Genomic DNA, 24277 nt, shown 5'->3' with positions numbered 1-24277 from the left:
TCTGCTCTGGGTTTCAAAGTCCTCCAGCCCCTTTCTCTGCCCACCAAGCTGCCCAGCTAAAGGGCAGGTGAGCCTGTGCAGCTGCTTTTCTCCTCCTGGTAGTCCGGTACACTGTGGGTCAAAGGACAGTCCTGGCCAGGGAAGGGCAAAGGGTGGGGAGTCTGGATTTTCTGCTTGACCCAAAGGTTAAGGGGCTGGGAAGAAGGAGGGCAGAAGGAGGGGCCTCCTTCATATAATGCTCTAGGCTGATCTGTGGAGCTTTCTCCTTCTTCCAGAAGCCACGACTGAGCCTCTGGATTCCCATCCATCCACGCCCCAGCCAGAAGGGACGACACTGTCTGCCAGAGAAGGACCTTGGCCCAGCCGGCTGGAGGAGGGGGCGCCATGGCTCCGAGGAAGGCCTGGGCAGTCGCAGGAGGCATGGGGGTGGTTTTAGTGGTTGCCGTAGTCCTTGCAGTCAGTCTGACCCAGGGCCGCAGCTCCCAGCCAGGTAGGAGGTGCAGGCCAGGGGCTCTTCCTGCCAAAAGCATTGTGATTGGCCCAGAGCCTTTCTTTTCCTCTCCCCAAGGCTCCCCCACCCTTCACCCCACTTAGCCTGGCTCAGGTGTCCTCCTTCCTTCCCACGATGTTCCCCAAGGTTAAGGGTGAGTGCCCAAGCTTTGCCTTAAGGGTGTCATATAAGAAGGAAGCAAAAGTACTGGCCGTTCTTGGGGTGGGTGAGAAGGCGGGGCTCCTCCCAGTCTCTCCCTTCCAGCACTAGTCCCACTGCAGCCACCTCCCTGCGGCCCTCAGAGCCATGTCCCACTCCAGCCGAGGGCTCCTTCAATGCCTTTGATCCCAGTGAAGTTTGGGCTGCTCTCTCCAGGTGTCAAAATCCCGGTTTGGGGCTCTGGATTCTCTCCCAGCAAAAGTCCTGATTGGCACACGGACCCTTTTCATCTCCTCCCCAACATTCTTGCCAGCAGAGCTTTTGGCTGTCACTATTCCTCCACCTCCCCCTTCCCAGGATGCCTCCCCCCATTCCTCCCCAGCAAGGCTCCAATTGCCTCGGCTCCCTGCCTTGACTTTCCCCACTATCCTCCCCCCTGCAATCTCCCAAATTAAAATCAGTCAAGCTCTAATTAGCTCAGCCTCCTGCCTTCTCCCTCTCCAGGATTCTGCCCAAGAGGAGCTCTGATTATCTTGGCCATACTCCTCCCCCATTCTCAATACTCTGCAAGGTTCTCCCTGGCTTAGATATCCTTCTAAGACCCTCTCCCCCTTGGAAGGATCTGATCGGCTCTGCCTCTTCCCTCCCTTTCCCAAGATTTTTTTCCAAGGAACCCCAGAATTTTGGAGTTGGAAGGGACTCCAGACACCATCAAGTTCAATCCATGACCAGGAGGAACTCCCTGTACTGAATCCTTGACAAGTGTCATCCAACCTCCAGCGAGGGGAGCCCTCCCCTCTTGAAGACCTGTAATGATGGGAAACTGACTACTTACACTTAGCTCTCCTCTTGCCCTTCCCAAGTTTTTCTCCTGGCAAAAGTTTGATTCACTTCATTTCCTTGTCCCCAGTAAAAGTTTATATAGCTTTGGGTCCCTGTCCCCAAGATTCTTCCATCCCAGCAATGACTGAGAAGAGAACTGCCCAAAGTAAGAGTGACTTCATGGCAAAGCCAAGAAAGGTGTCCTGGTCAGAAGCCAGGTCAGTGCCCCTTCCTCTTAGGATCACCACGACGGCTTCTGATCCATTCCCTTGACTAAGAACAAATGATTCACCCATTCCCAGGTTGTGAGAGCTGTCGCCCAGATGGTGACATGATGGACTACCTCCTCAGCACTGGGCATATCAGCCACAAGGACGGCCTGCTTGTCACCTGGTACCATGCCGCCAACTTCCGGAGTGAGATGGAGACAGCCCTGAGCAGTGAGGCCTGCAGTTCCCCACCCCTTAGGGGAATGAGAGGGGAGGGGGAGATGGGTTGGACCTTAGTGGAGGGATACCCCTTCAGTCAATCCCAGGACACCAAACTAGGGGAACAGAGTTAAGGGGCTCAAGGATATTCTTCCTTCCTTCCCCTGGAAAACCCCCAGCCAGTGTTTTCTCTCCTAGCCTGGTTCAAGATCCTATTTTCTGATTCTTCTCTCTTCCTACCAAGTCTCAAGAAAGACTCTGGCTTCATGCATTTAGAATCCTGTATAATAGAACATCAGAGCTGGAAGAATCCTCAGAATGGGGAATGTCAGAGCTGGGAGGGGCCTGAGAACACAGAATATCAGGAGGAAAATTAGAAGACAAAATGTCAGAAATATAGTGGGGGTGGGACGCCTTAGAACAGAGAATGCCAGGGGTGTGGGAGGGGACGGTATTCAGAACAGAGAAGGTTTGAGGTTGGGGGGACCTCAGAACGTTGTGTTAGAACACAGAATATCCTGGAGGTCAGGTGGAGTGGGTTGTTTTTCCTAGGACGGGGGAATTCTCTCCCAATAAATAGGAGGGATGACCCCACCCTGAGTGATAAGGAGGGGAGAAAGCTTCTCACTGAGGTCATAAGACCTCACTAGATTGATACTGAACTCTGGCTTAACTGCAGTGATCTTATCTCCTGATGACAAGGGGGTGCTGAGAAAGGTCGTCTTTCCTAAGAAAGGCTTGTAGACAAGCGTGAATAGGCAAATCCAGGGCCATAGAGAAGATACTGGGAGGACTGGTGACCAGCCCCCTAGCCTGGGAGTCAGGAGGCCAGCCTCTCATCTTAGCCCATCTACTGATGTGTTCTGTGATCTTGGGAAAGTCATTTCTCTGCGGGCCTCAGGGGAAAAGCTAGGGTTTGGACTCTGGGCCTTTGATGATAACATGGAAACATCTTATCATTTCTCCAAGGAAGGCAATAGAGATAAGAACTCCTAGTGGGTGGGGGAGAGATTTTCACAGAAGGGTTGAACCCCAAAGGCAGAGGGGACCTCAGGGGCCAGCTGACCTAACCTGGACTGAGCCAAGGATTCCCTTTATGTTATCAGACAAAGGATGGTCCACCAGCTGCTGAGCCCCTCCAGGGTAGAGGAGCCCACCCCCTCCTGAGGCCCATACCCTGTACCAAAGGCTCCAACTGTTATGAGGTTTTTTCTTAAATAAACCTAAATTTGCCTGTCTGTACTTCCACCCTTTGCTTCTTGTCCTGATCTGTGGGCCAAGCTGAAATCTCTCTTTCACTTCCAAAGTCTTATTACTTTCCCCCTGAGTCTTCTCCAGGCTGGGGTTAGGTGTGAGGTTAAATAACTTCCCTAGTGTCACCCAGCCAACAAATCAGAGGCAGAGCTGGAACCCAGGTCTTCTTGGCTTACCCACAATGCCAGGTCTCCTGCTCCAAGCTGAGTCTATGCTGGGTGCATGGTGTCCACTAGACACTGGTCTGCTGGCCAGCCTAGACGCACACACTCTCCTGGCTGCTCCCAGCTATGAGACACTTCTGTCTGCTCCCAGCTTCTGGCCTCAGTTAAAGTCTTCTTTCCTTGCAAGAAGAGTAAACTATATTCGGGGCAGCTAAGTGGCACAGTGGATAGAGCACCTGCCTGGAGTCAGGATGACCAGCCTCAGACACCAGCTGTATGACCCTGGGCAAGTCACTTCACCCTATTTGTCTCAGTCACTTCATCTGGAAAAAGGAAAGGGCAAACTGCTTCAGTATCTCTGTCAAGAAAACCCCAAATGAGGCCCCAAAGAGTTGAACAAGACTGTATGCACCCTTAGTTCAAAGCCAGAGACTTTTATAAATCCTTTTCTCCTCATATACACTTATCCTCCTTTAAGACCTATAAGTCTTTGAGAAAAACATCCGTGGTTGCCTCAGCCCTGGGACCAGCACCAGCTTGTCCTAGGAAAGGCCCCTTCTCAGTGTTTTTCCTATGAGGAGTGACTGCCTTGTTCCTTTCCAGAGTCTTGGATAGACGACCAGAGATTCGCTAGCCGGGGTACAGACATCAGCAGACACGAAGCAGGATCTTTCCTTCTTTGTAGCTAATGCCCGCAGGCTTCATCTTCCCTTTGGCCTGAATGTCCAGGTTGCAGGGCTTGGATCTCCTGGGAATGACCTCGATCTAGTCCAGTGGTTCTCCAATCTCTTTTGTTCTCGGTGCTAGGCCTCCAGCTATACTTGTGACAAAGAAGGATTTAAGATTCCCCTCCTCACCTTCCCATCTCTCACTTCCTCCTTTACTTGTACCACTAGATGAAGGGACTTTGTGCCTCCATGGCTCAGGCTATTCTGGAGACTTCCCTGATGCCAGGAGAGAACTGGGGGCGGAATGTAGCTGGAGCAGGGGCAGGGGCTGGGGAATGGGGAAGTCTCAGGGTGGATACACGTCCCCATTTTAATCGCTGAAGGCTTAGTTATACCTACACCCAGGCAAGTTGCCACTCACTCAGCATAGCCAGGTGGGGTCCTGGGGTTTCACAGGCCTCTGGTTTCTTAATTCCAAAAAAAATTCTTCTCTCCCATGTAGAAGAGTGGCTGGGGAAAGGCAGAGAGAAGACACTAAGCCCAGGGGCCAAAGGGCATTGTCTCAGCTAGCCTCCTAAGCACATTCCTGGCATTTCGCATCCATATACGGCCAACCAAAATGCAAGCTCACCCTGGCATCTACCAGACTCCTTTGTAACAACCCTGTGAGGTATAGAGGACAGTTATTTTTATGCCCATTTTATAGAAGAGAAAACTGAGGTCAAAAAGGAGAGGTGATTTATCCATGGTCTTATATCTAAGTGTCAGAACTGGGATATGAACCAAGTTCAGCATTTTTTTTTTCACTATATCATGCCATCTCCTTCATGGGGGCTTGTCAGTATATGAGAGTCAGTTGGGGGTTTGGGGGTAGGGAAGCCTCTCTCATTCCTTCCAAATCCCTTTCCTATGGTAGTTCATGAGGTATTCCCCTCCCCACCTCTGCGCCACTGTGTGGGCTATGCCACCATGCCTGGAAGATGCTCCCTTTTCAACTGTACCTCTCAGAATCTTTAGTCCCCTTTGAGGCTAGGTTTGGGTGCTGCATCTTGCAGGAAGCCTTTCCCCAGCTGTTCGAGGCTTCTTTCCCTCTTCCAAATGCCCTGAGTTAACTTTTCTGTGTGCACACTGTGTCCCCTAGAAGAGTGGAAGCTCCCTGGGGGCCCAGACAATTTTTCCCTTTTGTCATTGTAACCTTAGTGTCTTGCACTCAGGAAGCCTGCTCCTTCCAAAAATTTGTAAATTAAATTAAATGGCGCATAGAGTTTCTTTAGGGCAGGCGGGATCCTTGAACCACAAAAGCCAAGTCATCAGAGAGGGAGGCGTCTTTGTAGGGTTTTTTCTTATTCAGTTGTGTTCTGCTCTTCTTTTTTTTAAAATTTTTTTTTTAGGCAATTTGGGGTTAAGTGACTTGCCTAGGGTCACACAGCTACTAAGTGTCAAGTGTTTGGTCTGAGGCCAGATTTGAACTCAGGTCCTCCCGACTTCAAGGCCGGTGCTCTATCCACTGTGCCACCTAGCCGCCCTTGTCCTACTCTTCATGACCCTGTTTGTGGTTTTCTTGGCAAAGACTTGGTTTGCTATTTCCTTCTGCAGCTCATTTGACAGATGAGTAAACTGAGGAAACAGGGATACGTAACTTATCCAAGGTCATGCAGCTAGTAAGTGAGGCCAGATTTGAACTCAGGTCTTGACTCCTGGTGGGTCATGCTATCTACTTAACCACCTAGCTGCGCAAAGGGCTGTTGGTGGCCATCTAACCCAACCTCCTCATCTTACAGAGGGGGAAACTGAGGCCCAGAGAAATTTTTGTGAGAAAGTATGGATAATAGCAGAACCTACCCTCTTGGGAAGATGTGAGGATCAAATGAGGTGATATATGTGAAAGTGCTTTGTAAACCTTAAACCTCTCTGTATGTTCACTATGAAGTGACTTGCCTGGAGTCACAAAGCTAGAAAAGGTCAGAAGAGGGATTTGAATCCGGGTCTTTCTGACTACAAGTCTAGCCCACTGCCCCATACATCACATTGCCTCTCAGGGGATCTTGGCTCTATGTTGTATAAGAAATTCAGACTGGTTAGGAGGAGTAGATGGAACCCAGAAGATATTTGTGGGAGCAACCGAACCTCTTAAATCCCACATCCTGCCCAGGTATAGGGCCAGCCGTCTAGCCCCCATTTCAGCAGTCCTCCCTGATCAGCAAAGGTATTCAGGGTTGGGGGGATTGTCAAATGGGGGCAGGGAGCTATGCCCCTCTTTGCTACTCTTCTTCCCCCTTGGGACCTAGGCGATGTCATGGTATTGGAAGCGGATGTCAATGTGGAAGGACTGAACACAGAGAATGAGACGGGCGTCCCGATCATGGCCCACCCCCCTGCCATCTACAGTGACAACACCTTGGAACATTGGCTGGAAGCTGTATTGACCAGATCCATAAAAGGTAAGGGCCCTGGCCTCTTAACCCAGTGCCTGGCACATAGGAGGCACTTCATACCTGCTGATTGATTGATTGTCCCTGGAGTTTTGAATGCTCTGATATCATCCCCACGCGGTCTACTGGAAAGAGCTTGGCTGGAGAGGCCGGAATCCCGAGTGCTTCATAAGACTGTAGAAGACTTTTAGAAGTCTGCAGCTGAGGAAAAGTGGGGTCCAGAGATATTAGGGGACTTGTCCATGGCCACAAGAGAGAAAAAGGAAGCTGCTGCTTTTCCACAACATAACATTTTGTTTCTGGTTCTATCCTTAAATTTCTGTATAAGCCTCTATTCTTTCATCTTTAAGATGGAGACAACACCTGCAAATGAGAGAATCTGGTGAAAGTTATTTGTAAGCCATAAAGCATAGTACTAGTACAAGGAGTTATTGGCATCCTACTGACAATGGACTCCTTATAATCAAGCCTTACTGTCTGGCCTCCTCTATGTCAGAGTTGGGTGGGGCCTGAGAATATAGAACATAGAACGGCAGATCTATGTTAACATAGTACTTTAAGGTGTATGAAACACTTCATTTATATTATCTCATTATGTCTTCACCATAGTGCAATGAGGTAGTTACTACAAGTACAGTTATATACACTTTACAAACAAGGAGACCGAGGCTTAAAGAGTAACCTGCCCATGGCCTTACACAATGCCAGGGAAGGGATTTGACCTCAGGTCCTCGGATTCCCAGTCCAGTTTTCTCTTCACTACTTTACTCTCCAGAATGGAGCATTTCAAATTCTCAACCCTCCCGAGCCCTTCCAGACCTTCTCTGTGTTCTTTGCCAGGCATCAAACTGGATTTCAAGAGCATCCAAGCAGTTGGCCCTTCTCTGGATCTCTTGAGGAAGCAGACAGAGGACGGGAGGGTCCAGAGGCCTGTGTGGATCAATGCCGACATCCTGGATGGCCCCAACGTGCCCATCCCAGCTGCTGTCAATGCTACGCAGTGAGTCAGTGGTTCCTCTCTTCTCTGAATGCATCGGGAGTCTTGGCTGGACCTCTCTCCTTCCCTTCCCCTCCCCCAACTCTAGACCATCAGCCCACTGGCACAGGTACTCAGGGAAGGCTCAGGGGGCTGAATGAGCACACAGGAATTCAGGTGCTCGCTCGGCCTTCCTTGGTGAGTAACCTCCCCCAGTTCCCTTTTGTGTGGTGTCTTCTGTCTTTAGAATGCAATTGCCTGAGCATAGGGACTGGTTTTATTTATTTTTTTTGGATTTGCATTTCTAGTGCTTAACACAGTCCCTGCCATGTTGTGAGTGGTCAATAAATGTTCTGTCTGTCTATCTTTATCTGTCTATCCACGTATCCATCCATCCATCCATCCATCCATCTATTTCTCTCTCAGAGGTACAGACCGAGTTTGAAGGAGACTCTAGTTCAATTCAATAAGCACTTATTAAGTACCTACTGTATGTAAGGCACAGTGAATATGAAGACAGAATTGAAGCCTTCTCTTCCCTCAAAGAGCTTATATTCTCTGTGGGAAGGGATGGGGAATGAGAGACGTGAGATAGAGGTAGACAAGGAAATACAAGGTAATGTGAGCTGGGGAAAAAAATGGGTCAGAGCAATTGCTTGTTTCTTGATATCAGATACAAGACTGAGTGATCATATAATCATAGAATTTAGGGATTTAAGGCTGGCAGAGACCTTTGATGCCATCTCCTTCCCCCCCCTCTATTTTACATAGCAGGAAACTGAGGCCCAGAAGGGCTAAACAACCAGCCCAAGGTCATGTGTCATATAGATAGGAAGCAGCAGTGACAAGATTTGAACCCAGACCCCCTGAATCCAAATAAAAGCTCCTTCCAAACCCATAAACTCCCATGAATCAAATTTAATTCAATAGACATTTATTTATTTAGTCCCTGCTGTGTGCTAGACACTGTGCTAGGTGCCCAAAGATAAAAATCAAATATTTCTTGCCTTCAAAGAGCTTACTTTCTGTCAAAGTAAATATAGTGAAAAAAAACACTGGTTCTGAAGTCAGAAAATCTGGGTTCAAATTCTACCTCTGATGGTTGTATGACCTTACAAAAGTCACATAACTCTCCCTGTGCCTCAGTTTCCTTACCTGTCCAATGAGGACTGGAGGACATTATTTTTTCCACCCTGACAAGCTACTGGTTTCCTCACTAACCAAATTTCTAAGGCCAACAGAGGAAGGTTGGGGCAATGACCACTCTGCTTCCTCAGCATTCCATCCACAAATCTTTACTGGGTGCCTACCACGTGCCCAGACCTGCCATAGCCAAGTAATTGCTATCTATTTGCAAAGTGCAGTTTGAGTTCGTTCCTGGAAAATAAGGTAAAGAGGCTTCAGGGGCGTCATTCGATTTTCTTATGTTCTCAGGGAGAATGAAACGCTCCTTGAAAAAAGTGGAGGAAGGACTTCTAGGTAAAGGAAAGACATTTTAGGAAGGATCTGATTCTATGCAAAGAAAAGAAGAAAAGGACCTGAAAAGGGAAAAGGCTATCTCTACTAATGTCCGGAGGTCAGAGAAGGAAAAAAACACCAGAAACATTGAAGCTGATGAATACATCTGGGGCTCTTTATGGAAGGACTGGAAGGACAGCTGGACCCTCTAAGAAGGGAGCACCAGCCTCTCACGCTCTAAGGAAGGATGGGGTGGATTCCCAAAATCAATCAGGGGAGAGATCAAAGGAGGAGAGCCTATCAGTGACTGTCAACCAGACAACCAAGAGAGGTCCAGCAGGGTCCCAGAGAATGTATGCTAGAGGTGGGGGGGTGGGCATCTGAAGACATTTCAGTGACTCGCCTGAGCATAGCAACAGATGGTGGAAAGCTAAAGGTGATGGTCAAAAATCAGAAGACCTAAGGCAAGAGCTTCAGAAAAGGCAGATTTGTGAAGTGAAGGATTAGTTAAGAAGATGGTATCTGAAGATGATGAGATTTTGATCTCTGAATTATAATTTAAGATATAAGAGTGATGGACTCTTGACCAGGGATGGAATACCCCTAACAAGGTCTGGTAAAATACATTATTTTGGAGTTTTGTAAACACAATCAAAATCACTCTATCAACCAACAAGCTCTCTGTTGCTATGGGCCAGGCATTGTCCTAGGTGCTGAGAACAGTCCACAAGCAGCTACTATGTGTCAAACACTAGAATACAATACAAAAAAGGGCGAAAAAAATCCCTCCTCTCATGGAGCTTCTACTCAATCAAGACATATAGAGTGTTGCATAAACATTTATTGACTGATGTGTTCATATACAATTGCACTCAGAATAAATAGATATAGGATAACTAGGAAAGAAATACAAGGTAATTGAATCAGTGGTAGTCAGGGAGGGAGGAAACTAGCATTTGGAGGGATCAGGAAAGGGAGAACTGGATGGTTGAGCAGATGGGAGGATCAAGCATGGAGGTAGAGAGTGGAAAGGACAACTGAGATGGGAGGTGGAACATCAAGCGTGAGGAAGAGAAAGACCAGTTTAGCTAGACTACAGTAGAGTGGAGAAAGGAGGGCAATATATTGTGAGGATGAAACTATACATCGGGGCCAAGTTGTAAATGGAGTTAGATAGTCAACAAACATTTATTAAACACCTACTATGTGCCCGGCACCGTGCTAAGATAGAGATACAAACAGAAGCAAAAAGAAACGCTATCCCTGCCCTCAAGAAGCTTACATTCTACTGGGGGAAACAGCACATAAAAGGAAGCTGAGAAATAGGGGTGGGTGACCAGGGGAAGGGGGTCACAGTGGAAGAAAAAAGTCCAGAAAGTCAGAAGCAGGGCCCAGAGAGGAGCTGCGTGTCACAAATGGCTTGAGAGTTTTCATCTGGAGGTTCCAAAAGGAAATGACCATTCACAGGAAGGGGCCACAGGGGCAGAGGGATCTGCCAGAGCAAGAAGGCTGCTGGGAGGAAAAGAACATTTCATGCATTAAAGGGCAAAAAGATGCCCTTCCTCTCCCCCATCCTCTAAGGGTCAGACTTGCCCAGGATTGAATCTGGCCTTGTCTCTAGTCCAGAACCAGGGGTCCTTGTGGGAAAGGAGACCCTCTTTGGGATGTAAATATTACAAAAGTAAATACAGAATTAATGGGGGTAGGGGAAATATCCACAGCTGGAGGGGGGGGTATCAGGAATGACCTCACATAAGAGGTAGCACTTGTCCTGAGGTTTGAAGGGGCTCAAGGTTTTCCAGAGGAAAAGATGAAGGAGAGCAGATCAGGAATGGGAGGTGAAGGAGGGACATCCTCACTGGTTTAAAAACAGAGAAAGCAGGAGATAAATGCCCCATATGCAGAAGGACACGTAGGCTAGATTAGCTGGGTTACAGAAGGCACAGAGGAGAACACCAGATTGTGAAGGGCTTGAAATGTCAGACAGGGATTTGGACTTGACCCCAGAGGCAACAGAGAGTCACTGGAGCTTCTGGAATGGGAGAGTGATGCAGCCAGACTCAGGTTTTAGAGAATTTGAAAATGGAGTAGAAGGGGAGACACTGTGAGTGCAGGGCTCTCAGTTAGGGGCTTTTGCAATAATCCAGGTGAGAAGGAGATGAGGGCCTCCACCAGGGAGGTGACCTTAGTAGGAGAGAGGAGGGCATGGATGCAAAGGATGTCATGTAGATGAAATGAATAGGACGTCAACTGGGTATAGAGGTGCTTTGTGGCACAGTGCCTGGAACATAGCAGATGCTTAATAAATGCTTCCTTCCTTAACCTCCTTCCTTCCTTTCTCCCTTCTCTAACTTCCTTCCTTTCTAATTCCCCTACTTCCTTTTTTCTTCCTTGCTTCCTCCCTTTTTTCCTTCCTTTCTGAATTTCTTCATTCTTTTCCTCTTTCCTTCCTTCTTTTCTTCCTCCCTTCCTTTCTTCCTAACATCCTTTCTTCCTTTCTTTTTTCCTCCATTCTTCTCTTTTTTCCTTCCTTTCTGATTTGCTTTGTTCTTTTTCCTTCTTTCTTTTCTTCCTTTCTTCCTAATATCCTTCCTTCCTTTCTTTTTTCCTTCCTCCCTAACTTCCTTCTTTCCTTCCTGACATCCTTCTTCCTTTCTTCCTTCTTACTGTACAATAGGTAAGGGAGAGTGAAGGGTTGAAGATGACTTAGAAGTGGCTAGCCTGAATAAACAGAAGGATAGTGATGCTCTCAGAAGAAAGAAGGAAGTTGGGAGTAGTATCTGTTGGCCAAGCTGAGGCACCTGGTTGTGCTTGGAGTCAGAAAGACCTGAGTTTAAATCCCCCCTCAGACACTTGCTATCTCTGTGGTCCTGGGTAAGTCACTTAACCTCTGCCTCAGTTTCCTCAACTGTAAAATGGGGATGTTGTGAGGATTAAATTAAATGATATTTATAAAGCATTCTGCAAACCTTAAAGTATTATACATATGCTAACTATTATTGTTGAATTGGGATATGAAAGTGAAGAATATATATTATTTATATTACTCTCTGGACAGCAGTTAGTTGGTAATGCAGGACTTTATCTCAGAAGAGAGATGAGGGTTGGACATGTTAGCTTGGGAATATTTTAATAAAAGTGAGAATAACACCAACTAAAACGGACATAGCAATTTAAAGTTTGCAGAGAACTTTACACACAGTAGCTCATGGGATCCTCACTACAACCCTGGGAGGAAGATTCTATTATTGTCCCCATTGTACAGTTGAGAAAACTGACTCTGAGTGTAGCTGAGTGACTTTCTCATGGTCTCACAGTCAGTAAGTAACCAAAGCATGATTTGAACTCAGGACTTCCTGATTCCAAGTCCAGTATTCTACCATTGCGAACCCACAGGTCTTGATGGGATTGCCAGCAGGTTGGTGAAGGGACACATAGGGAGTGTGATGCTCCTGCTGAAGAATGTGGCAGGACATTGCAGAGAGGTGGAAAAAGGTGAAGACTGAGAGAATTATTATAACAAAGAAGGAGCCGAGGCTCAGAGAAAGTAAAAGTCTGGCCCAAGTTTCAAGTGTTGTCTGCTTCTCTTCCTAGGTTTCTGTCCCTGGTCCAAGAAAAGTACCCTGATGCCACCCTGTCTGTGGGCTGGACCACTCTCTACTCCTCCTTCACTCCCAACAGTACCTATACCCAGGACATGATTGAGAAGATGCACAGTCTGGTGGAGGCCCTGCCACAGAAAGTGACCTTCCCGGTGCGGGCCGTCATGGCGAGAGCTGCCTGGTCCCATTTTAGCTGGCTCCTGAGTCAGTCTGACAGGTGAGAGGTGGATGCCCTCTAGCAGCACAAAGATCGATTAGTTAATCCATAAACATGCATTAAGTGCCTACTGTGTACTAGGTACCGTACGAAGCACTGGGGACATGGGCAGAGAGCAGAACTGCTGGTCACTCTCACTGTCAACTCTGTGTGGCAGGTGATGCAGCAGACCTGGCCACAGCAGGGCTGCATGGCACTACCACTGCTGGCCAGTAGGGGCAGTGTGTAGTTAAGCTGTCAGAGGTGGATGGCACCTCAAGATGTTTGCAAGATGAATGACAGATCCAGGTAAGCCTGAGGGTGCATGGCCACATCCTCTGGACTCCCTAGAAAACCGCCCTGACAGGAAACGTTTCTATGAGTGTCTACTTCTCTTGATTCATGGAAAGGCAGCCAGGATGGCTCTGTGTCCCTTTCTCCCTCGGGCCTTTGGAAAAATCATCTCTAACAAGGCGCTTGGCTGGCAGTCCCACAGTTGGCATCCTGAGAGGCAGCACGGGGTAGTGGCTAGAGAGCTGGCGTGAGCCTGGGTTCGAGTCTTAACTCTGGATGATGATGATGGTGGTGGTGGTGGTGATGATGATGGTGGTGGGGGTGATGAAGATGCTGCTGCTGCTGATGCTGCTGCTGCTGATGCTGACTGAGGGGAGTGATGAAGATGATGCTGCTGGTGATGATGATGGTAATGGTGGGGGGGTGGTAGTGGTGGTGATTTTAACAATACAATGAAGATGAAACATTGGAGCCAAGTTGTGAAAGACTTTAAGCAGTCAGTCAACCAGCATTTCTAAGGTGCCTACTGTGTGCCAGGCACCATGCTAAGATGGAGATAGAAAGAAAGGCTCTCAAAGAGCTCACAGTTAAAAGCAAAATGGAGGAATTTACATTTGATCCTGGAGGCAATAGGGAGCCAGTGAGGTTTATGGAATAGAGGAGTGATATGGTTAGATCTTCAGCTCCTGCTGCTGCTGTGGCTAGAATTTATAAAGTACCTTAAGAAATATTCATCCACTGCATCCTGGACCATCCTGTCATCTTGACTTTTGTCCTGCCATTGAACTTTGATGACTTTGGAAGAGAGAGTGAGGCTCACGGCTTTGTGCAGCTCTGCCTCACTTAAATCCAATTCATGTGAGAATTAAGACATCACCCCATGATGTCATTTGTAAGCTTGAAAATTATTTTACAAGGGGCAGCTAGATGGTGCAGTGGATAGAGTGCTGGCCCTGAAGTCAGAAGGACCTGAGTTCAAATCTGGTCTTAGACCAAACACTTGACACTTACTAGCTGTGTGACCCTGGGTAAGTCACTTAACCCCAATTGCCTTAAAAAAAATTATTTTACAAATGTCTCATTTGATCATCACAACAACCCTTGGAGGTATTACAGGCATTATTATCCCTATTTCACTCATGAAGAAACTGAGGCTCAGAGCCATTCACCTATTGTCACATAGCTAATAAATATTGAAGCTGGGACTCAAATCCAGGTCTCTCCTGATTCCAAGACCCGCATACTCTCCAGTACATCACATTGACCCCATAACCACTGGGGTAAGGTAGAGAGCCTAGGGCACAACACATTGGATGGAGTTGGATTGAATTGGAAGGGGGCCCAAAGGCTCAGTTATACCACTGTATGACTGGCTGTGTAACTTGGGCAAGTCATTTAGGTTGCTTATAAGTCAGTTTCCCCATCAGTAAAATGGTTGGTACCATCTACCTAACTCTTCATGGGTCTTTTTTTTTGGAGACCCTCCCAGCTCTGCTTCCTCCCCCACCTCCACTGTCAGAGATAGGCCTCCACACAAGGTAAGCACACTTTGGCTTAGCAACCTGTGGTGCTGCAATCTGCCCCTGGGGTATTTGACATGTGGTTAGAAAAAAGATTTGTGAGGCTACAGAGAGAGTGAATTTGTCAGGGCTCTGGAGGAGGATCATAGCATCAGAGATTTAGAGCTGGAAGGGACCTAGTCCAACCTCCTTATTTTACAGATGGGGAAATAGAGGCCCAGAGAAGTGTCCAAGGTCACACAGGTTGTACATGTCAGGGGCAGGATTTAAACCCAGTTCTTCAGACTCCAATACCATGTTCTTTCCGCTGTAGAATACATAGGAGGCACCATACATCATTGGCCAACTCTCAGTTTCCTGCCACTCAGGATTAATTTTTCCACCTTTGGCTCTATACTCACTCATACCCAATCTAATCCCAAATGACCTCAGAGTCTAATTGCCTAGTCCATTATAGAATTGCCTACCCATGCTTGGAAAATAATTCCCTCTACAACAGCAATAAATAAATGAATGCATCAATAATCATAATAACTAGAATTTTTAGAGTACTTTAAGGTTTGCACAGCTCATTACAAACCTGTCTCATTTGATCTTCACAACAACCTTGTGAAGTAGGGGCCATGACTATGCCCATTTTATAGATGTGGAAACTGAGGCTGAGAGAGGTTAAATAACTTGTCCAGATTAAAATGCTAGGGAGTTTCTAAGGTGAGATTCGAGCCTACAGCTTGGGGGTGGCCCAGATGGCCTCTGCGGTCCTTGCTAGGTCTAGCGCTAGGATCCTCAACATGTGGTCATCTGGCCTGTGCTTGAAGACTCTCAGTGATGGGGAAGCCAAAGACCTCCTAAGGCCATCCATTCCACTTTTGGATAGCTCCATTCATCGGGAGGCTTTCTTTGCTTTGAGATAGAATTAGCTTTTTTTCAACTTTCATTCATTGCTCCTATGTCTGCCCTCCAAGGGCAAGCAAATAAATCTAAAAATGTTTGATGGCTGACATCATATCCTCTGGAGTCTTTTCTTCTCCACCTTAAACATCCCCAGACCCTGGGCCATTCTGATTGTCCTTCTCTGGACCATCCCCAGCTTTCCCCTTCTCTGCCCTAAATCCCCTTGGCCAGAGTTAGGGCCTATTGTCTTCCTACTATATATGAGTCCTGCTCCCTTACCAGAACCAAGAGTCAACTCCAACAATACAGGCCGATGTGGGGACTCTTGTTCTATCTGACCCTTCAAGACAGAGAGAGCAGGAGAGAGGCGCCTATAGCTTTGGGGATCCATAATTCCTTTTGTTTGCACAGAATTTTTCCCAAACAAGCCATGCTTGTCTGTGAGACTGGCGGACTAGGCACTATTGCCCCCATTTCATGGAGGTGGAAACTGAAATTCAGAAAAGTAGAGAGACCTGCCCATGGTTACCCAGCTGTGGTGGAGATAGGATTCAGACACAGCTCTTCTCACCATGAATTCAAAGTCCTCTCTGTACTGGGGCTGGTCACTGAGAATTGAACACACCAGGAAATCTTCAGCTATTGCATCAAGATCTGTTTAGAAGGCACCCGGGGCTCGGCCTCAAGACAGTTGGCTTCTAATCTCTGCTCTGCCAACTTTCTAGCTGTGACCTTGGCTAAGTTACTCCCATCTTTGGGACTCAGTCTCCTCATCTGTCGAATGTGGCACTCCTTACCACACACAGTGGTTGTGAGGAAACACTTAGTAAGCTATACATGCTTTATAAATGTGAACTATTACAGTTACTGCCAAATTCCATCCATCTTAAGCCTGGCTCAAGTGCCATGTATTCCCTCAGTGAAGTCTTTCCCACTTCTTGCCCTGCTCCCAACTTATGGGGATCTCTCCATCTGAGCCTCCATAGTTCTTTAAAAATGTTTACTTGATACTTTCTGTCTCTATATCACCTTAATTTCTGAATATATCCCTTTTCCTCCCCACCTAGCAAGCCCTCTCTTGTAAACGAGAAGAAAAAGAAAAGGAGAGGAAGAGAGAGAACTCCAAGTAAAACTAACACATTAATGAGTCTGATAATATATGCAGTACTCCACATCCATAGCCTCCCACCAAAGAAGGGAAAGATGTATTCTCTCATCTCTACCTCTGTTACTTTGTGAGTAATCACTAGGCAGGTGGAATAGATGAGCCCAGCTGGGGAAGCACAGGGAGGCACCTAAGGTATATATAGTGGAAGGAGTTCTGCATTTACTTCCAGGTAGAAAACCTGGCTCTGCCATTTGCTGGCTATGTGTCCTATGGGCAAGCCACCTCCTCTCTCCAAGGTTAAGTTTCCTCATCTGTAAAATGGGGATAATTGTACTTCCTCCTCCAGGAGCACCAGCTGAGGACAGAAATGTGAGCTGTCCACTTCAGCACTCCACAGCCAGGAGCCAGGTTCCTTTGGTGTGGGCTTCTGAGTGAGAGGACTCTGTGGTTGATGTAGATCTCTCCTGGCTCCAGGTATAGCCTGACCCTGTGGCAGAGTGCCTCGGACCCCGTGACTGTGGACGACCTTCTTTACATACGGAAAAACAGTGCCATACACCAAATCTACTATGACCTTTTTGAGCCCATCCTGTCTCAGTTCAAGCAGCTTGCCCAAAAGAGGTCTGGCTCATCCAGGGGCTGACCTCACAAAAGGCAAAGGTCTGAGGGCTGGAGAAGAGTGGGCCCTGGGGCCCTGGAATCACTTGTCAACCCATCACAAAGTAGGGGGGATTCTCCACCATCTCCCAGGAAAATCAGGAGGCATCACAGAGTTTCAGAGCTAGAAGAGACCTCAGTGGGTATGAAGTCTGGTCCATCCCAACATAAGAATCACTTCTCCAGAGTCTCTGTTATCTAATCATTCCATATCCTTTATATGTATCTTGTATCTACTTCAGCATTGACTTCTGGTCTCCCCATTAAAATGTAAGCTCCTTGAGGGCAGGAATTATTTTTTGCCTTTCTTTGTAGCCACAGCACTTAGCACAATGCCTGGTACACAGTAGGCACTTAATAAATCCTTTTTTGACTGATTTATTAGACTGTTCTTGATGTCATTGATTATTAGGACATTATTCCTTACAGAAATCCTAATATTGACTCTCTAAAAACTGCGCTCCACCCCCCCCACCTCTTTGCTCCCAGGTAGAACTAGGATTCCACCCTTCAGAACTAAGGAGAGACAGTTTAATCCTTTTACAAAATTCCAAATATTTGACACAACTATTCTTTTTTTTGTTGTTTGTTTGGTTTTTTGGTGAGGCAATTGGGGTTAAGTGATTTGGCCAGAGTCACACAGCTGGTGAATGTTACATGTCTGAGGCTGGATTTGAGCTCAGGTCCTCCTGACTCCAGGGCCAGTGCTCTATCTACTGCGCTGCCTCACTGCCCCCGAACACAATTATTCTTGAGTCTTCAGATTTATGTTCAATAGTACTTTATAATTTGTTCAGCCATTCCACAACTGATGGGCATCCCCTCAGTTACTGAGTCTCTGCCACCACAAAAGGAGCTCTTACAAATATTTTTTGTACATATGAGTCCTTGCCCTTTTTCTTTGAACTATTTGGGGTATGGAAAGAGAATTGGTGAACTCTGGATGCAGATTGAAAAAATACTTTTAAAAAATTTTTCTACTTTTCTTGTTTTGTGTGTATGTGTGTGTGTGTGTGTGTGTGTGTTTTACAACATGGCTACCATGGAAATATGTTTTGTATGACTTCATATATATGTTTGACATCACATTGTTTACCCTCTCTCCTATTGTCATTACAGATAATGTTGACTCTTAGTTTTAAATAGAGACTACTTATCATTCTAGGTGAAGTACCATTTATTCTTATATTTTTGTTTTGTTTTTTAAATAGGAGTACATGTTGTATCTTGTCAAAAGCTTTTTCTGCACCTCTTGATGTTATCATATTAATTTTATTTCTTTTGTTATTAAGACAGCTAAAGTGGCAGGAGAAAGGAGAGAATTTGGAACAAAAAAAATTAAAATGATGTTTAAAAATATTTAATGTAATTGGGAATATTTAATGAAACAGATAAAAATATATTTTACAAAAGAAAAAAACATAGTTTGAGGTGTGGTAATGCTCAGTCTCTAGGTGGCTCAGTGTGATGAGCTCTGGGCCTGGAGTCAGGAAGATCTGAGTTCAAATTGGACTTCAGACACTCACTAGCTGTGTGACCCTGGGCAAGTCACTTAACCTCTGTTTGCCTAATCCACTGGAGTAGGAATAACAAAGCATCTTTGCCAAGAAAACCCCATACAGAGTCATCTACCTTCCCACTTTTTTTCATTAATTTCCTTGATACTATTGACCTTTTGTTCCTCCAGATGAATTTTTTTTTATAATTCTAGAAAGTAATCTTTTAGTAATTTGACTGGCATAGCACTCAGTAAGTAAATTAATTTAGGTAGTATTAATGCTTTTATTATGTTGGCTCAGCTGCCCATAAGCAATTAATATTTCTCCACTTATTTAGGTCTGTCTTTATTTGTATAAACAGTGTTTGGTAATTACATTCATATGGTTCTTGTATGTGTCTCAGCAGTAGACTCCAAATGCTTGTTCCATCTGTACTTATTTAAATGTTATTTCTCTTTCTATCTTTTCCTGCTGGATTTTGTGGGTAATTTATGGAAATGCTGATGATTTCTGTGGGTTTATTTGCTATTCTGCAACTTTGTGGAAGTTGTTAATTGTTTGACATAGTTTTCCAATTGACCCTCTGGAGTTCTCTAAGAAAACTATCATATCACATGCAAAAAAGTGATCATTCTGTGCACTCTCTTTGCCTATGCTTATTCCTTCAATTTCTTTGCTTTTGTCTTATTATTATAGTTAGACCCATACTGAACAATAATATTGATAAAGGACGTCTATGCTTTGCCTGTGATCTTATTGGAAAGGCTTCTATCCCCATTATGGATAATATTGACTTTTGGTTTTAGATACAGACTACTTACTATTTTATGGAAAGCATCATTTATTTTTATGCTTTCTGTTTTTTTGTTTTGTTTTTAAACAGGAATAAGTGTTGTATCTTGTCAAAAGCCTTTTCTATATCTCTTGATAGAATTGCATGATTTTTATTGTTTTTATTATTAACATAGTCAAATATATTTATACGTTTTTTGTGGGGTTTTTTTTTGCTTTTTGTAAGGCAATCAGGGTTAAGTGACTTGCCCAGGGTCACACAGCTAGTAAGTGACATGTGTCTGAGACTGGATTTGAACTCACGTACTCCTGACTCCAAAGACAGAGCTCTATCCACTGTGCCACCTAGCTGCCCCTATAGGTTTTTTCCTAATATCTAACAGCCCTGCATTCCTAGCATAAATCCAGCCTTCTCAGAGTGTATGATCTTTGTAACATGTTATTGTAGTCTCTTTGCTAATATATTATTTAAATTTATGCATCAATATTCATTAGGGAAATTGGTCTATAGTTTTCTTTCTGTTTTGATTCTCCTTGATTTAGGTATCAAGATGATACTTGTGTCATAAAAAGAATTTGGTAGGACCCATTCTTTACCTATTTTTCCATCATTTATGTAGTATCTGAATGAATTGTCCTTTAAATATTTGGTAGCATTCGCTTGTAAATTCATCTGGTCCTGGTTTTTTTTTCTTTAAGTCTTCATTTATGATTTGTTCAATTTCTTTTTCTAAGATAGGGTTATTTAAGTATTCTACTTCTTATTCTGTTAACCTGGGCAATTTATATTTGTGTAAATATTCACCCATTTCATTTAGATGATTAGTTTTATTGGCATGTAGTTAGTAAAATTGCTTCTAACAAATTTTTTCTGTAAGTTATGAATCCACCTTTTTCTTTTTGGATACTGGAAATTTTGTTTTATACTTTCTTTGTAAAATCAAGCTAACTCGTGACTTAACTATTTTATTGAGTTTTTTCCAAAAAGAAATCTCTCAGTTTTGTTTACTAATTAGCGGGGGTGGGAGGAGGAGGAAGGTGCCTTCAATTTTGTTAATCTCTTCTTTGATTTTCAGAATTTCTATTTTGGTGTTTAATTGAGTTTTTAAAATTTTATTTTCAAGTTTTTTTTAGTTGCATACCCAATTTATCTACTGTTCTTCCTTCCTTCCTTCCTTCTTTCCTTCCTTCCTTCCTTCTTTTCTTTTTCAATTCACTCAAGTGTCTGTGTGTGTGCATGTGTGTGTGTGTGTGTGTGTGTGTGTGTGTGTGTGTGTGTGTGTATTTTTCTCCTAAGCATTACTTTGGTCGATTGGAAAAATTTTGGTATGCTTTCTCAATGTTGTCATTATCTTTAATGAAATTATTGATTATTTCCATAATTTATCCCTTGACCCACTCATTCTTTAGGATTGAGTTATTAAACTTCCAATTAATTTTAAATCTTTGCTTCACAGGCCTTTTATTCAACCTAATTTTATTGCATTACGGTAAAAGATATATTTGGTACTTCTGCTTTTCTGAATTTGTTAGTGAGGTTTCTATGCCTTAGTATATGGTCAATTTTTTGTGAAGGTGTCATGCATAGCTGAGGATAGATTTAATTTCTATCCAATTCAATATTCTATACCTCAATATTTCCATTCAGTATTCCCAGAAGTCTATCGTATCTAATTTTCATAAAATTCCATTCAGATCCTTCATTTATCTTTTGCTTATTTTTGGTTAGATTTATCCAGGTGTGAGGGGTAAATCAAGATTCCTTCACTTTTGTGGTTTATTTCTTCCTGTAACTAATTTTTTCCTTTAAGAATTTAGATGTTATGCCATTGGGTGTATATATGTTTGGTATTGCATTATTACAATTAATTAATTGCAATCATTGTCTAAAGCACTTTTCAGCAAAATGTAATTTCTCTGTTTATTTCTTTTAATTAAGTGTATTTTTGTTGTTGCTTTGTCTGAGATCATTACTTCTACCCCTGTTTGTTTGTTTGTTTTACTTTAGCTGAAGTGTAATAGATTCTGCTTCAGCCCCTTATTTTCACTCGTGTATTTTTCTATTTCTAGTATAAAAAGACGCATTGCTAGAGTCTAGTTTCTAAGCCATTCTGTTATTCTCTTCCATTTTGTGGGTGAGTCCACACTATGCACATTCACAGTTGTTTATTAATTGTTTGTTTCCCTCCTTATTCTCTTGTACTTTTCCTTCTCAGTACTTAAGAACTTGTTTTGCTTCTAACTAATCTCTTCCTTAATATACCTTCTCTTCTTTCTGCCCCCTTTCCTTAACTCTTTCCCCTCCTGTTTCCTTCTTTAGGCTGCACTGCTATTTCATCTACCACAGGACTTTTTCTACCATACAGTAGAAACATTTTTCACCCAGGAAGATCTCTCTACCCCTGGCTTACTTCTCACATTGGGAGCAGCCACCACCTCTGAGGCCTCACCCACTGCTTGGTTGATTCCTGCTAGAACCTCTTCATCCTTTGCAGGTTATACTGCTGACTCATCTCCACAGTACTTTCTCTACTGTGTTCCCTCACCAGATATCTTCTTCTCCCATCACCCCCAAACCCTACACTTTTTAGCTCCCTTTTACATGTTATCTTCCCTCTTTACAGGTAAGCTCCTTGAGGGCAGGGAGTTTCTTTATGCTTATGTATTTTCAGTTTTTAGCACAGTTCCTGGTATGCCCATTCACCCACTCCTTCTTCCTTGTCATATAAACATATATTTGTGCTTCCCATTTGTGTGAGATAATTTTCCCCATTCTTCCTCTCCCTTCCACTGTACCTAGTGTATTCCCCTTCCTCTTTTTTTCTATTCTTCTTCTTTTAAGATCATTAAAATATAACAAGATCAATTCCAGACCTTCTGTCTGATTAGATCACCTCTAAGACCCCCAATTATGATACAGTTCTAAGGGGCTACATATATCATCTCCCTTTATAAGAATGTAAGCAGTTTAACTTTGTTGAGTCCCTTATGATTGCTCATTCATGTTCACCTTTTTATGCTTCTCTTTACTCCTGTATTTGTACGTCAAAATTTCTACTCAGTTCTTATCTTCCCATTGGGAATGCTTGGAAGTTGTCTGTTTCATTGAAGGCTCATTCCCCCCCCCCCCAGTAAGATTACACTCAATTTTGCTGATAAATCATCCTTGGCTTTAAACCTAAATCTTTTGCTTCCTAAAATACATTCCAAGTTCTCCACTCCTCTATGGTGCTAGATGCTAACTCTTGTGTGAATCTGATTCTATCTCCTCAGTACTTGAATTCTTTCTTTCTGGTTGCTTGCAGTACTTTTTGTCTTTGATCTGGGAGAGCAGGAATTTGGATATAATGTTTCTGGGAATTTTCATTTTGGGTTTTCTTTCAGGAGGTGATTGGTAGATTCTTTCAATTTCTATTTTGCCCTTTAATACTGATATCTAGGCGATTTTCTTTTATTACTCCTTGAAATAGAATATTTAAGCTATATTTTGTCATAGCTTTCAAATAATCCAATGATGCTTAAATGATCTTCCCTCAATTTGTTTTCCTGGTCAGTTGTTTTTGCTATAAGATACTTCATATTTTTTCTATTTTTTTAATCTAGTCTTTTAACTTTGTTTAGATATTTCTTGATGTCTCATGGAGTCATTAGCTTCTCTCTGGTCAATTCTAATTTTGAGGAAGTTATTTTCTTGGATAAGGTTTTATACCTCTTTTTTCTTTCTTTCTTTCTTTCTTTCTTTCTCTTTCCTCTTTTAATTTTTTAATTTTTTATTTTTTGCTTAGGCAATTGGGGTTAAGTGACTTGCCCAGGGTCACACAGCTAGTAAGTGTCAAGTGTCTGAGCCCAGATTTGAACTCAGGTCCTCCTGACTCCAAGGATGGACCTCTATCCACTGTGCCACCTAGCTGCCCCTTATAACTCTTTTTTCAAGCTCTTAATATTCTTTTCCTGTCTTTCTTCCATAGCTCTCATTTCTTTTCCCATTTTTTTCTCTACTGCTCTCATTTAGTTTTTAAAATCATTTTTAGCTCATTTTAAGACTCTTGATTGAATTCTCCCAGAAATTCTGGCTGGACTCGGATCAAAGCTGTATTTTCATTTGAGGCTTTGAGATGGTTTTGTTCTTTTTTGTTCTTTTTGAGAGGTTTTTTGGTCATTCTTTTGTTCTAGGTTTGTGTCTTTCGATTTCCTGCCACCATAATAGCTCTTTATGTTGGGATTCTTCTTTCATTTGCACATCCTTCCAATGTACTTCTTGACTTGGAGCCTTAGGTTAAAGCTGTACTCTGAGTACTTGGGAGGGGGGGACTTCTGAGCTAAGCTTCTGTCCTCTTCTGTCCTTCTTCTGCTTTCACAGCTCAGGCTAGGGCCTACAAACTTTTAGCACTCCCAAAGTGATATAATTCAGGGTGAAGTCTGCTCACTGCCCTCCCTTTCTGAATTCTGCAAGTTCCTGACCCTGGTTTGGGTCTGTTGACTTGTTCCTGGTTGGAAATTTCAGTGGTGAAAATAGTAGCTGCCAATTTCAATAGTGGCTGCTGAAAGCAGCCTCTATTAGCCGCTGGGAGGCTCTGTGGGTTCAGAGGGACTGAACTGCAGGCTTTCCCTTTGATCTGGGATTCCCAGCCTGGTTCTTCTACTGCAGGTTCCAGCCCGGGCTGAAGGCTAGAACTGAGGCCCTGCTCTCCTCTTGGAATCAGAGCCACTCAACTATTGCTTTCTTCCAAACTTGTTCCTTGCTCAGCACATAGCTAGAGCCCACAGTTGTGACTGCTCCTCTCTGCCTAGATCCAGGTACCCTCTTCAGTCTGTCCTGGATCTGTGATCCCAACTGGGTCGTGGGCATCACTTTCCAGAGAGG

At 44.1% G+C, this 24277-nt stretch overlaps 1 protein-coding gene across 1 annotated transcript; it reads left to right on the top strand.

Moving 5' to 3' along the window:
- The first annotated feature begins 227 nt into the window (after nucleotides 1–227).
- Nucleotides 228–17503, top strand: FAM151A (family with sequence similarity 151 member A). Its single transcript, XM_020976894.2, has 6 exons — nucleotides 228–490; nucleotides 1774–1911; nucleotides 6274–6426; nucleotides 7258–7417; nucleotides 12446–12670; nucleotides 16940–17503. The coding sequence occupies exons 1-6, from the start codon at nucleotides 385–387 to the stop codon at nucleotides 17106–17108; spliced, it is 951 nt and encodes a 316-aa protein (XP_020832553.1). The 5' UTR covers nucleotides 228–384; the 3' UTR covers nucleotides 17109–17503.
- Nucleotides 17504–24277: the final 6774 nt, after the last annotated feature.

Source organism: Phascolarctos cinereus, unplaced genomic scaffold (assembly GCF_003287225.1).
Source record: "Phascolarctos cinereus isolate Bilbo 61053 unplaced genomic scaffold, phaCin_HiC Scaffold_5;HRSCAF=322, whole genome shotgun sequence".
NCBI lineage: Eukaryota > Metazoa > Chordata > Mammalia > Diprotodontia > Phascolarctidae > Phascolarctos > Phascolarctos cinereus.
This window is presented reverse-complemented; position numbering and strand designations above follow the sequence as displayed.